Source organism: Rana temporaria, chromosome 7 (assembly GCF_905171775.1).
Source record: "Rana temporaria chromosome 7, aRanTem1.1, whole genome shotgun sequence".
NCBI classification, from domain to species: Eukaryota; Metazoa; Chordata; class Amphibia; order Anura; family Ranidae; genus Rana; species Rana temporaria.
In genome coordinates, this window is record NC_053495.1 from 13,665,117 (window position 1) to 13,676,974 (window position 11,858).

The 11,858-nt window shown below is 44.8% G+C and overlaps 1 protein-coding gene across 1 annotated transcript in view; it reads left to right on the plus strand.

Moving 5' to 3' along the window:
- SLC25A20 (solute carrier family 25 member 20) overlaps window positions 1-11,858 on the plus strand; it is a 38,431-nt gene that overhangs the window by 13,279 nt on the left and 13,294 nt on the right. Inside the window, exons 4-5 of the mRNA XM_040358936.1 lie at window positions 720-810; window positions 5,086-5,203. Of these exons, the coding sequence (XP_040214870.1) occupies window positions 720-810; window positions 5,086-5,203 (209 nt within the window). The remainder of the gene's footprint in view (window positions 1-719; window positions 811-5,085; window positions 5,204-11,858) is intronic.

An 11,858-nucleotide genomic window follows, 5' to 3' on the forward strand; every position in this document is an offset into this window, starting at 1 on the left:
GGGAAATGTGTGTCATCATTTCCCAGGATGAAGTGCGCTGTCCAATTATCACTCCCCATCCAAGACTTCCAGGAAGTAAGTGCTTGTGGGCTTCACAATGCCCACAAGCAAAATGACAACGGTGTGGACATAGTTTTACAAACTATCTTTTTTTGAAAATCTATGCGGATCGGCGGCGGATTGTAAAATAGTAAGTGACCGGATTTATATTATAAAAACGCAGGATGAAAGGACATACATTTAAAAAATGCTAATTGTGGTTGGAACTCCGCTTTAACATATATAATGGACCTCCTGGGTTCCAGCAACTTTAACCTACTTTCTTTGGGAACTAAAGCTTGACAGAGGACCTAACCCTTCCCTACTTTGTCCAAATCTTAAAGGGCACTTTAAGGCCATATTTACACTTAAGAATGGGCCTAACATTGATTACATGCAAGAACCCTAACGGGAGGCTGCCCCATTAAAAGCAAACGGGAGGCTGCCCGCTCCTGCAGCTAATTGCGGCCGCTCGCATATAATTGCTCATGCAGCGATCGCCTGCATCGAAAACAACTGGACCTTTTTCAACATGATTGTGGATGATTTTTCTTAAATTTGATTGGATCATTCTGAAGTTTTAGAACCTTTACATTAAGCAGGTCTGTCCTGCCTCTCTCGTTCTTTGTCTCCTTTTATACATCCAAGTTTATGTATATTTTATATCTCTCGTTTTGAAGGTATCCACAGCTATTCGCAGCAGGTATGCTGTCGGGAGTTTTTACCACTGGTATCATGGCCCCCGGGGAGAGGATTAAGTGTCTGTTACAGGTAAGGACACAGACATGAGTACAAGATCTAAGGAATCGATTTGTCTTTTTTAATGTTTCTAAGATATGCATGTGACACATCTTAAAGCAGAACTCCAAAGGAAAATAAGATGAAAATGAATAGCCTGTTTAGAAGATAAAAATGCAAAACCAGTTTTGCTGCAATATTCAATTTCATTCCAGAGGTTCCCCTGCTACTAGATGTCAGACTGAAGATCGGTATCATTCAATTCACTTCATCTGAGCCCAGGTCCTCTTGTACCTCCCTAGCCTGTGACTGGGCAGTGAAAGCAGAAGCAGCACACAGTGATGAGCATGTATCTGTCACTCTTCTCTCTCCTCCTATCTGTATGCTGCATGTAACCACATGAACAGGGTTTGGCTCCTTGTACTGCTTATTCCTTGCATAATCAACAACCCCCCCCCCTGTTGTACAGTGGTTGCAGGAAGCTGATACCAGGCCAAATTCAGTTACTGCTGCTTGCATTTAAAGGGGGTTGTAAAGGTTCGTGTTTTTTCACCTTAATGCATCGTATGCATTAAGGTGAAAAAACACCTGGCAATCACCAGCCCCCCATTTTACTTACTTGAGCCAGTTCATCTGCTTGGCGCGTCCCTGGCATCCTCTTCTCCACGGAGTTCTGACGTTGATTGGATAGATTGATGGCACAGCCATTGGCTGCTGCTGCTGCTGTCAATCAAATCCGATGATGCAGGCTCTGGGGGTGGGGCCTAGTCATACAGGGTGACTGGTTTGGTCTCCGCCTTCTCCTTTAGTTTCTGCAGGTAGCCTGTAGTGGGTGGGGCAGCTCTACTCTCTGCACAGGGTATGTACAGCTAGGTCCACCCCCACGAGTAAGCTTTGGTGGGTGGAGTAAAATGCATTGGGGGCGTGGCATGGCGGAGGTCCTGGCTGAGACTGCTACTTGTTCACACACAGTGGGTCTTGTTCTGATGTGCGGCTCCTGGGACCTTCAGCTCCTATCTACCATTTTCTGCAGCATGGGCGGGCTCCCTCCGGGCCTGTACTCGCAGCAGCAGGCACAGGACTACACTGCCTTGCAACCTGAGCGTCTCGCATACATGGGTTCCAAGGTGGATTTATTTCCATTGTGGCTATTTTAAGAATAGATTAAATTAAGGTTTTTGTGAAGGAGTTCAGCTTTATCTTAACTGACTTGGTAAAGTTAATCTTTTCTGTATTTGGTGTGACTTTATTGCTTTGTCTGGCCAGGTCTACTCTGTGCATTGTGTGTAGTACCTCCTGACAGCCTGCAGATGTCAGTGTTGCTTTGATTCGAAGTCCGCAATGCTCGATTCTCCAGCTCGAAAGTTCAAGTTTTGCCAAGCAGGATAGCTTATTGGGATTTTCTCTATAGTAGCCTGTAGAAAAAGCCTTTTGCTGATTTTAACATTTTAGGCCAACTTGTGAATGGCTTCTGTATTCTACAATAATGTATCCATCCTTGGTGGAACAACAACCCCCCCCCCCTGGGGTCACGCCAGAAACCTCAAGCCCTACAGGGCTACCAGGTCTTCTGCAAAACCCCAAGCCCCCCAAAAAAATTGCCCCTTGGTGACTACCTGTGGTGTCAAATTGCCTGTTACGTTTGGGGAACACGTTTCGTGACCTATGTGTGTTTGTGTGTGGAGAGATGGGGGGGGGGGGCGGGGTGGTAGTAGTAGTGGTGAGAGAGACACGGGCGGTAGTAGTAGAGAGGGAGAGATAGAGGACGGGGGTGGTGGTAGTAGCAGTGAGGCGGGCGGGGGGATAGTAGAGAGAGAGGGATAGGTGGGGAAGTAGTAGGGGTAGAGAGAAATGTGTGTGTGTGTGTGTGTGTGTGTATATATATATATATATATATATATATATATATATATATATATATATATATATATATATATACAAACTAGTACGCTGTGTCCTTCTTTTACTTTTTGCCTAAACTATAAACATGAAAGGAAGAGTCTGATTGGTTGTTTTAGGCTGCATTGCCTTTGGGACGGTTGATTGGAATTGCAGGAATGTCAGTTTGGACGCCCCTGTGTTTTCTCACACATAGAATGTTCCAAAATATTTTTTCTGCCAAACTGCGATGATGAATTTCTGGGTCTGGCCATTGCATTGCTGCTCTGCTATTATTGATGTCACTGTTTAAATTTGAGATTCCAAGCTCTCTGCTGTCATATGTTGAGGGTTCCCGAAAGCCCCATCCCCAATGGCTGTGATTCCAGCATCATTCCTTCTCAGCCTTTATTGGTTCCAATTTATTTTCATAGTGATAACAACTGTATGAGAACTTGAGTACTATTTCCACTAAACTGGCCGCGTGACAGAACCCGGTGTAGATTCTGGCCGCAACTTAGAGAGGCAAGTGCTGTATTCTCAAAGCACTTGCGTCCTAAGTTGCGGCGTAGCGTAAATGTGCCGGCGTAAGCGCGCCTAATTCAAATGGTGAAGAGGTGGGTGTGTTTTATGCTAATGAATAGTGACCCGACGTGATTGACGTTTTGAACGGCGCATGGGCCGTCCGTGGGGGTATCCCAGTGTGCATTCGCGAAATCACATTGCAAATAGTCAATGCTTTCAAAGTGAACGTAACTTACGCAAAGCCCTATTCGCGAACGATTTACGCAAACAACGGAAAATTCGACGCTGTCCCGACGTCCATACTTAACATTGCGTACGCTTCATAGAGGCAGGGGTAATGTTACGCTAAAAAAATGCGCCGGGCGGACGTACGTTTGAGGATCGGCGTATCTAGCTAATTTGCATACTCAACGCGGAAGCGCCACCTAGCGGCCAGCGTAAATATGCACCTTAGATCCGACGGCGTACTAACATGTACATCAGTCGGATCTAGGCCACATTCAGGGCGTATCTTGTTTTGTGGATACAAAACAAACATACGACGGCGCATCGTAGAACTTACGCGGCGTATCAATAAATACGCCGCCGTATGTTCTTTGTGGATCTGGCCCTTTGTGTTTATTGGGCCCTAAAGCTGAACTCCAGGCACAAAAAAAAAGCATTTAAATTGGGGATCCTCAAACTACGGCCCTCCAGCTGTTGTGGAACTATACATCCCATGAGGCATTGCAAAGAACTCTTGACATGACTAGGCATGATGGGAATTGTAGTTCCTGACCAACTGGAGGGCCAAAGTTTGACCCATGATTTAAATATTTCTCAGTAGCAACAAAGGTTATAAATAAACTTTTGTGTATGAATTGCCTTTTGGAAACCCAGATATTGGGGGGGGGGGGGGGGGTTTTGGGTATGAGTGAGCTGTCGCTGCAGTAAACCTTGGCTGGAGCTGAACGTCGTTGGTTTGTAGCCCATTATTTGAAGTTTAGAGTAGCTATACTCCTCATACTACCTTTTTTTGCCCCTTTTTAAATCGGTGTCGGGGAAATCCCTTTGAACACCAAGGGCCGGATTCAGATACGAGATACGACGGCGTATCTCCAGATATGCTGTCGTATCTCTGAGTGCGGGCCGTCGTATCTATGCGCCTGATTCAGAGAATCAGTTACGCATTGATTTCCCTAAGATCCAACCGGCGTAAGTGTCTTACACCGTCGTATCTTAGGCTGCATATTTACGCTGGCCGCTAGGTGGCGCTTCCGTATAAGTACGCAAGGAATATGCTAGTTGGGTATTTACGATGATTCAGAAACGTACGTTCCGGCCGGCGCATTTTTTTATGTCGTTTACGTTGGACTTTTTCCGGCGTAAAGTTACCCCTGCTATATGAGGCGTAGCTAATGTTAAGTATGGACGTCGTTCCCGCGCCGAGTTTTAAAAATTTTACGTCGTTTGCGTAAGTCGTTCGCGAATAGGGCTTTGCGTAAGTTACGTTCACGTCGAAACCGATGAGGCTTTGCGGCGTAATTTCAAGCATGCGCACTGGGATTCTTTCACGAACGGCGAATGCGCCGTTCACAAAAAACATAAAATGCGCGGGGTCATCTTAAATTTAAATAAAACACGCCCACAACATCCCCATTTGAATTAGGCGGGCTTACGCCGCCACACATACGTTACGCTGCCGTAACTAAGGGCGCAAGTTCTTTCTGCATACGGAACTTGCGCCCAAAGTTACGGCCACGTAACGTATCTGACATGCGTTACGCCGCGCCGGCAGATACTGCAATGTATCTGAATCCGGCCCCAAATCTATAATGCTGGCGATACTCCTGTGTGTTTTTTTTTTTTTCTTTTTACAGATAGTACAGTTTAACTAATCTTCCATAACTGGTGTTATTGTTTCAGATCCAGGCTGCCTCTGGAGAAAAGAAGTACGCCGGACCCATGGACTGCGCCAGGCAGTTGTATAGAGAAGCTGGCATCAGAGGCATCTACAAGGGGACTGTGCTGACACTCATGAGAGGTAAGATTGGGGGGCAGCATTGGAGAGAGATGGATAATTGGCAACATTCTGCAAATTCTCACTAAGAGGGGGGGAGGGGAATGCGGGGCTATTGCAAAGCGACAGATTTGTCATGAGTGGTATATGTGCTCATCTAGGTAGACCGTTTCCAACAAGTGTAAAAATGCGTAATGTATCCGTAGCATCTCGGCTGATTGTTGCTGCAGTGAACGCCAAATTAACATCATGTTTGGACAAACAATAGAAAATCTTCCTTCGATTTCAAGCCGAATCTTCCCACCTGACCCTGAGCATTGAGTGCTGGGGGGGCAAACGCAGCCTTTCATGCTTCAAATCAGGAATCAAATAGGCCGCCGCATACCAATGTTGTCACTGTATTCCAAGTTGAAAAGAAAGGCACAGTAGCAGTCCCTGCCTAAGGACTAGGCCTGCTAACGCATTTTACCCAATAGTGCTTATTCATAGATGGCTAAGCCCATTTGGGTGAAACGTGACAAAGGGGTGGTCCTAAGCCACAGTAACAGTCCCTGCCTAAGGGCAGACCCCTTTTAACGTGTTTCGCCCAATAGGGCTTAGTCGTCTGACTAAAACCTATTGGTTAAAATGTTAGAGGCAATGGTCCTTGGTTGGAGCGGTCCTTATGCCCTGTACACACGATCGGGCCTTTGTCCGACCAAATTCATCTGATATATGACGGAATTCCATCTGAGGAAAAGAGAACATGTTCTCTATGTAATCTCTGATGGAATTCATCGTAATTTCCGATTGGGCATACACATCGGAATTCCTGATGGAAAAAGTCTGTCTGACTTTTTCCATTGGAAATTCGGATTGTGTGTACGAGGCCTTAGTCACAGTAGCAGTCCCTACCTAAGGACCACCCTTCTAATGCATTTCACTCAATAGGGCTTAGTCATAGATGGCCAAGCCCCTATTGGGTGAAGCACATTGCCGGGGCAGTCCATGGTCATAGTAAAAGTACCCGCCTAAGGACTAAGGTGCTTCACCTAATAGGGGTTGATCGTCTGAATTTGCCTTATTGGGTGAAGCGCGTTTAATAGGGACTGCGACGGGCCATCTATGCAATAAACTTGGATTACAGTGACATCATTTGTTTGTTGTGGCCCTTCTTTCTTCTTTTTCTTTTCTCCTTTCTTTCTCAGGTAGGAATGTGCATATGTGGTGTTATTTGACTAGTAGGGTTTTTTTAAGGCCACCCTTTGAATTAAAACCCTCCTCACCACAAGTCCCAGCCTGCTGTACTAGACAGGGGTTTGTGTTCTGCATACACTAATGCATTTATACAGTTAAGGTAAATATGATATTAAGGATACCTGTACCCTTTTTTAATATCCATTTTTGCATTTGGCCTCCATGTCCTGTCCTATCAACTCCTAGTTATAATACAGACTTAAGTTCTAGACTAAACACTCTCCCCCCTGCCATGGCCTGTCCTTGGCAGGCAATGTGTATCTCTGATTTCCTCTCCGTTTCCTGTACAGCTACAGTTCAGCTGTTCACTGCATGTCTACTTCTTGGGCTGCCGCAGTCGGAAAGGACGATGAGAGATGAACTCCGGACAGCCCAGGGCGGTGACATGACCCTTACTCTGCATCTGAGGGCTGTATTAGGAGGGCTGTATTAGGAGGGCTGTTACAGTAATTATTTTAAAGCTCAAAATTACATGGGGGTTTAAAGCACAACGCAGAGCCTGCCATTTAACCTGCCTGGCGGTATCCCCGAGCGTGACTCGGGGTGGGTTTTCCATGCTGCGATCGGTATCCCCGAGTCACGCTCGGGGTAGCTGTGCAGAGTGTGCAGCGGCGCGGCTTACCTTTCGCAGCATCCACAGACAAAGTTACTTACCTTGTCCCTGGATCATGTGATGCATCCCAGCTGTGTGATCGAGCGGGACCTCCTCGCTCGATTCACAGTGCCCGTGTGCCGCCGATCTCCGTTCCCTGCGACGTTACGACGCACGGGGGCGGAGAACGGCGCCAAATTCAAAAAAATAAATAAACACAATACACACAGTATACTGTAATCTTATTGATTACTGCACTGTATGTAAAAAAATACACACCCTCCTTGTCCCTAGTGGTCTGCCCAGTGTCCTACATGTCATTTTATATAATAAAAACTATTCTTTCTGCCTGAAAACTGTAGATTGTCCAAAAGTGTCCCTTTATGTCAAAAATGGTTTTAGAGCAGCTAGAAAACAGCGATAATAAATTATAATCACTTGCAGAATTGTGCGATAGCGATTTGTGGGGAAATACGTCATAAAAAAATAAAAGTAATGACAGCGACAATTCTGCAACTGAGCAAATTTCAGTGATTTTGAGTTGATTACATTATTAAATAATTGTTATTATAATTATATTATTATTTGTTATAATTATTTATTATATTTTTATAATTTTGTTTTTAAAAAAAAATCATACCTGGGATGCCTACTAGACTCTTGTTTGGTCAGATTTAAGTGAGTTATTCCTAAAAATTACAGACCTACAGTATAAAACGCCAAATTTCCTTGCAAATAATTGTACCGCTTTTGGTACGTAATTCCAGACAGAATAATACCGCCAGGGAGGTTAAAACCCACCTACCCTAATTGTACAGTACAGAATACAGGCTGAATATTCATAGATCCTGGGTTATAGGCGGTTACCTTCAGGTGAATGGACACTGATGAGCTTTTGAAGACCGGCCTACCGGGCATCTCCCATAACCCTCCCCTACTCTGCGAGTCCTCAGCTGATGGACCTTTTCTCCCTTGCAGAGAAATCGCTCTGTGCATATTGCCGTTTGTACCACCTGCCCCTCCCTTTAGGTTGTAAGCTCCATGAGCAGAGAACTCCTATTCCTTCTGTATTGTAATCGTACTGTCCCCCTTTATATTGTAAAGCGCTGTGTAAACTGTTGGCGCTATATAACTCCTGTATAATAATAATTATTTTTATTATTGAAGCGGGGTAATACCGCCACCCAGGTGTACTTCAGGTAATGCAGGATAACTTTCAGTGAACTCCGGAGAAATCAAATGCGACACAAAAACAAATTTGAGTGTGTTTATAAAATCTCTGACCTTTACTAAATACCACAGTGGCTTATATGCAAAAGAAAGAAGGGAGGAGCTGTGTTTTAAATATATATGATTCTAAAAGTTATACAAACTCAGTACTTTCTTATCATGATTAAAACTGCTGATTTTAGTTTAACAAGCACTAGCTGATTTTGCTTACACAACAGGCTGCTCCATGAATCGGCTTTAACCGCAATGACTGGCAGCAGGGTGTGTTTCTATGCAAACTGTTAGTTACGCTAATTATGTCAAAGCACAAACCGTAAAACCTTGTTTTGAGAGTAACTTGGTTTGAGAGTGTTTTGCAAGACAAGCAACATTTTTAAATACATTTTGACTTGATATAAAAGCGATGTCTTTATATAAGAGTAGCGTCATATCACAAATGTGTATAAAAGAGAAGAGAGGCGCCTCTAAGAGCCGGTTCACACTGCGGCGGCACGACTTCGGGGGCGACTCTGCAAGTCGTCCTGAAGACGACTTCAGAGGCGATTAGCAAAATGACTTCTGTATAGAAGTCAATGCAAATCGCCCCGAGCCGCCCCCCAAAGTCGTACAAGAACCTTTTTCTAAGTCGGAGTGACTTGTGTCACTCCTATTAGAACGGTTCTATTGTATAGAATGGGACGCGACTCGTCAGGCGGCTGAGCCCCAGTGTGAACCGGCTCTAAGTGTAGCAATATGGTTACATTTTAACCCCTTGCATTCGGGGCATTTTCACCCCCTTCCTGCCCAGACCAATTTTTAGTTTTCAGTGCTGTTGCACTTTGAATGACAATTGCGCGGTCATGCAACACTGTACCCAAATTAAATGTTTATGTTTTTTCCCCCACAAATAGAGCTTTCGTTTGGTGGTATTTGATCATCTCTGCGATTTTTATTTTTTGCGCTATAAACAAAAGAAGACCGAGAATTAAAAAAAAAAAAAAAAACACAGTATTTTCTACTTTTTTATGTAAGAAATATCACAATTTTTAGAAAAAAAAACGCAATAATCGTATATTGATTGGTTTGCGCAAAAGTTATAGCGTGTTCAAAATAGATGATGGATTATGGCATTTTTATTATACATCTTTTTACTAGTAATGGCGGCGATCTGCATTCTTATTTATTTTTTATTATGACCGTGACATTGCGGCAGACACTTTTGGCAAGTTTTTGGAACCATTCACATTTATACCGCGATTAGTGCTATAAATATGCACTGATTACTGTGTAAATGTGACTGGCAGGGAAGGGGTTAACGCTAGGGGGCGCTGAAGGGGTTAACATGTTCCCTAAAGTGTGTTCTAACTGTAGGGAGGAGGGGACTCACACCGCATTGGTCTCCTCACCTCTGACAGAAGGGGTGGATCTGTGCGTTTGCACACACAGATCCACACTCCTGCCGTTATCACCGGCAATCGTGGGTGCCCGGAAGCAAACGCGACCGCCGGGCACGCGTGAGGGGTCACGAGCGGTGCCGCAGGCACGCTCCCTAGATCGCCGGGAACAAAGGACGTCATGACGTCCACCCGGATCGAGGGAGGGTTCCTGCCGGCGTCATTTTACAATGGCCCGGTAGGGAAGAGATAAATGAAGGTACAACTTATTGCTACACTTAGAGGCGCCTCTCTTCTCTTTTATACTCTGCAGCTCCTGCTGGATTTTGCTTCTACTCCCCTTGTGGAGGCTTCCATTTGTGGATGAACCTTTTTATGTTTACACATCTTCTCACATTGCTATAATCTTTTTATATGGACTATAAATGGAAGAACCTGTGAGTAAATGGTTGTGGAATGAATCATTTGAGTTTCCATTATTTCTTATGGGGAAATTCACTTTGATATACAAGTGCTTTGGAATACAGGCATGTTTCTGGAACAAATTCTGCTCGCAATCCAAGGTTTTACTGTATTAAAAAATGTTCATTTCTACTTAAAATGAAGTCAGTTAATTTTATACATTTTATTATTATTATTATTATTAATATCTTCAGATCATTCTGGGCTTGTTCACCACCTTCAGAATGCACTGGGTGTGTCATTATGATCCTTTTTTGCAGATTTACAAATGCAGTACGTTTTGCATTCACCTGATTGCATGTTGCCGCAGTACCATGCGATCCCGCGCAGTGCGTTTTTTTTATTTGTCTTCTCTTTCTAACTGTGGGGGGAGATGGGACTGACTAGGAGTAGAGAGAGAGATCGCTGTTCCTAATCATTAGGATAAGACAATTGCTGTAATTCCCTGTCAGAACGGGTATCCGTTTGTTTACAGACCCCCCCCCCATTCTCGCTCTCTGTGGAGTGGTCGGCAGACATCGATGGCCACACGCTTTAGCCCCCCCCCGACATGGTGAAGGCGAGCCTGCTATAGCTGTTTGTTAGCGACGTACTGCTACGGCGATTTGAGGGAACCTCCCACAGTATTATGATGGCAGCTGGTTGGGAGAACACAATTGCTGGCAGATGAGCCAGTTTGTGAAGCAAGTCATGCTCACTTTGCACTTTATTGTGTCTCACCGTATACGCAAACACTGACACGGCCTTCACAGGCTCTCGTGTGGTTCAGGGAGGACAGCAGGAAAACTCAGAAGGCTGCGGCTGGTGTAAGCTGCAATGCTAAGAGATAAATCTTCCAGCTCTGGAATTCCTCGCCAGGGTCGTTGCATAAGCCACACGGTGACGTCGTGTATATCAGACTAAAGATTTGTTATGCAGCCCTGAAGTGATTCACCACACATTCTTCTTTTATTTGTGATGGAGACCATTGGTGCCGAGACAGGAGTTGAAGGAAAATCCAAAGTTTTACAGTTGCCGTCAGAACAGGAATAGAGGGGAATTTTTCCAATGGAGACACTGCTCTGGTGATAACTTATCTTCACTTTGGGGAGATTTCCCTTCCCCTTTCTATTTAGGGGAGGCAACAAGAAGTAACCGCGAATTGCTACAAAGGGACACAGACAGGCTTTTTTATTAAAGAGGAACTTATGCTCACATAATTTGTAATACAAACATCTTTGCCATTCTGAAGCTTCCCTCCAACCACTTTTCATATATTATAAGCCAGTGTTTCTCAACTCCAGTCCTCGAGGCGCCCCAACAGGTCATGTTTTCAGGCTTTCCATCATTTTGCACAGGTGATTTGATCAGTTTCACTGCCTTAGTAATTAACACAGCCATTTCATCTGAGGGAAATCCTAAAAACATGACCTGTTGGGGCGCCTTGAGGACTGGAGTTGAGAAACACTGTTATAAGCTGTATACTGTCATTCTCTACTTGCCAAATATGCAGCAGAAATCTCCCTCCACTGAGTCTGGCTGCATCCATTTTAACTGTGGGCAGCAGAAGCTGCTGCTTTTTCACTTCTTGGATTTACATGGACACACACCTCCAGCTCTGCAGCTCTCATTGGCCCCCTTATGACTCACCCCCCCCCCTTTCCTGGCAAACTCTGAGACCCCATTCACACCTAGGCGTTTTGTCGCCTGTAGTGTGACGCCGCAGCAGCCCCGAGACGCTGGAGGGATGAAAACACATTGCCCTCTGGAGATGGTTCACATCTCCACGCCGAACGCCGTACGCCTG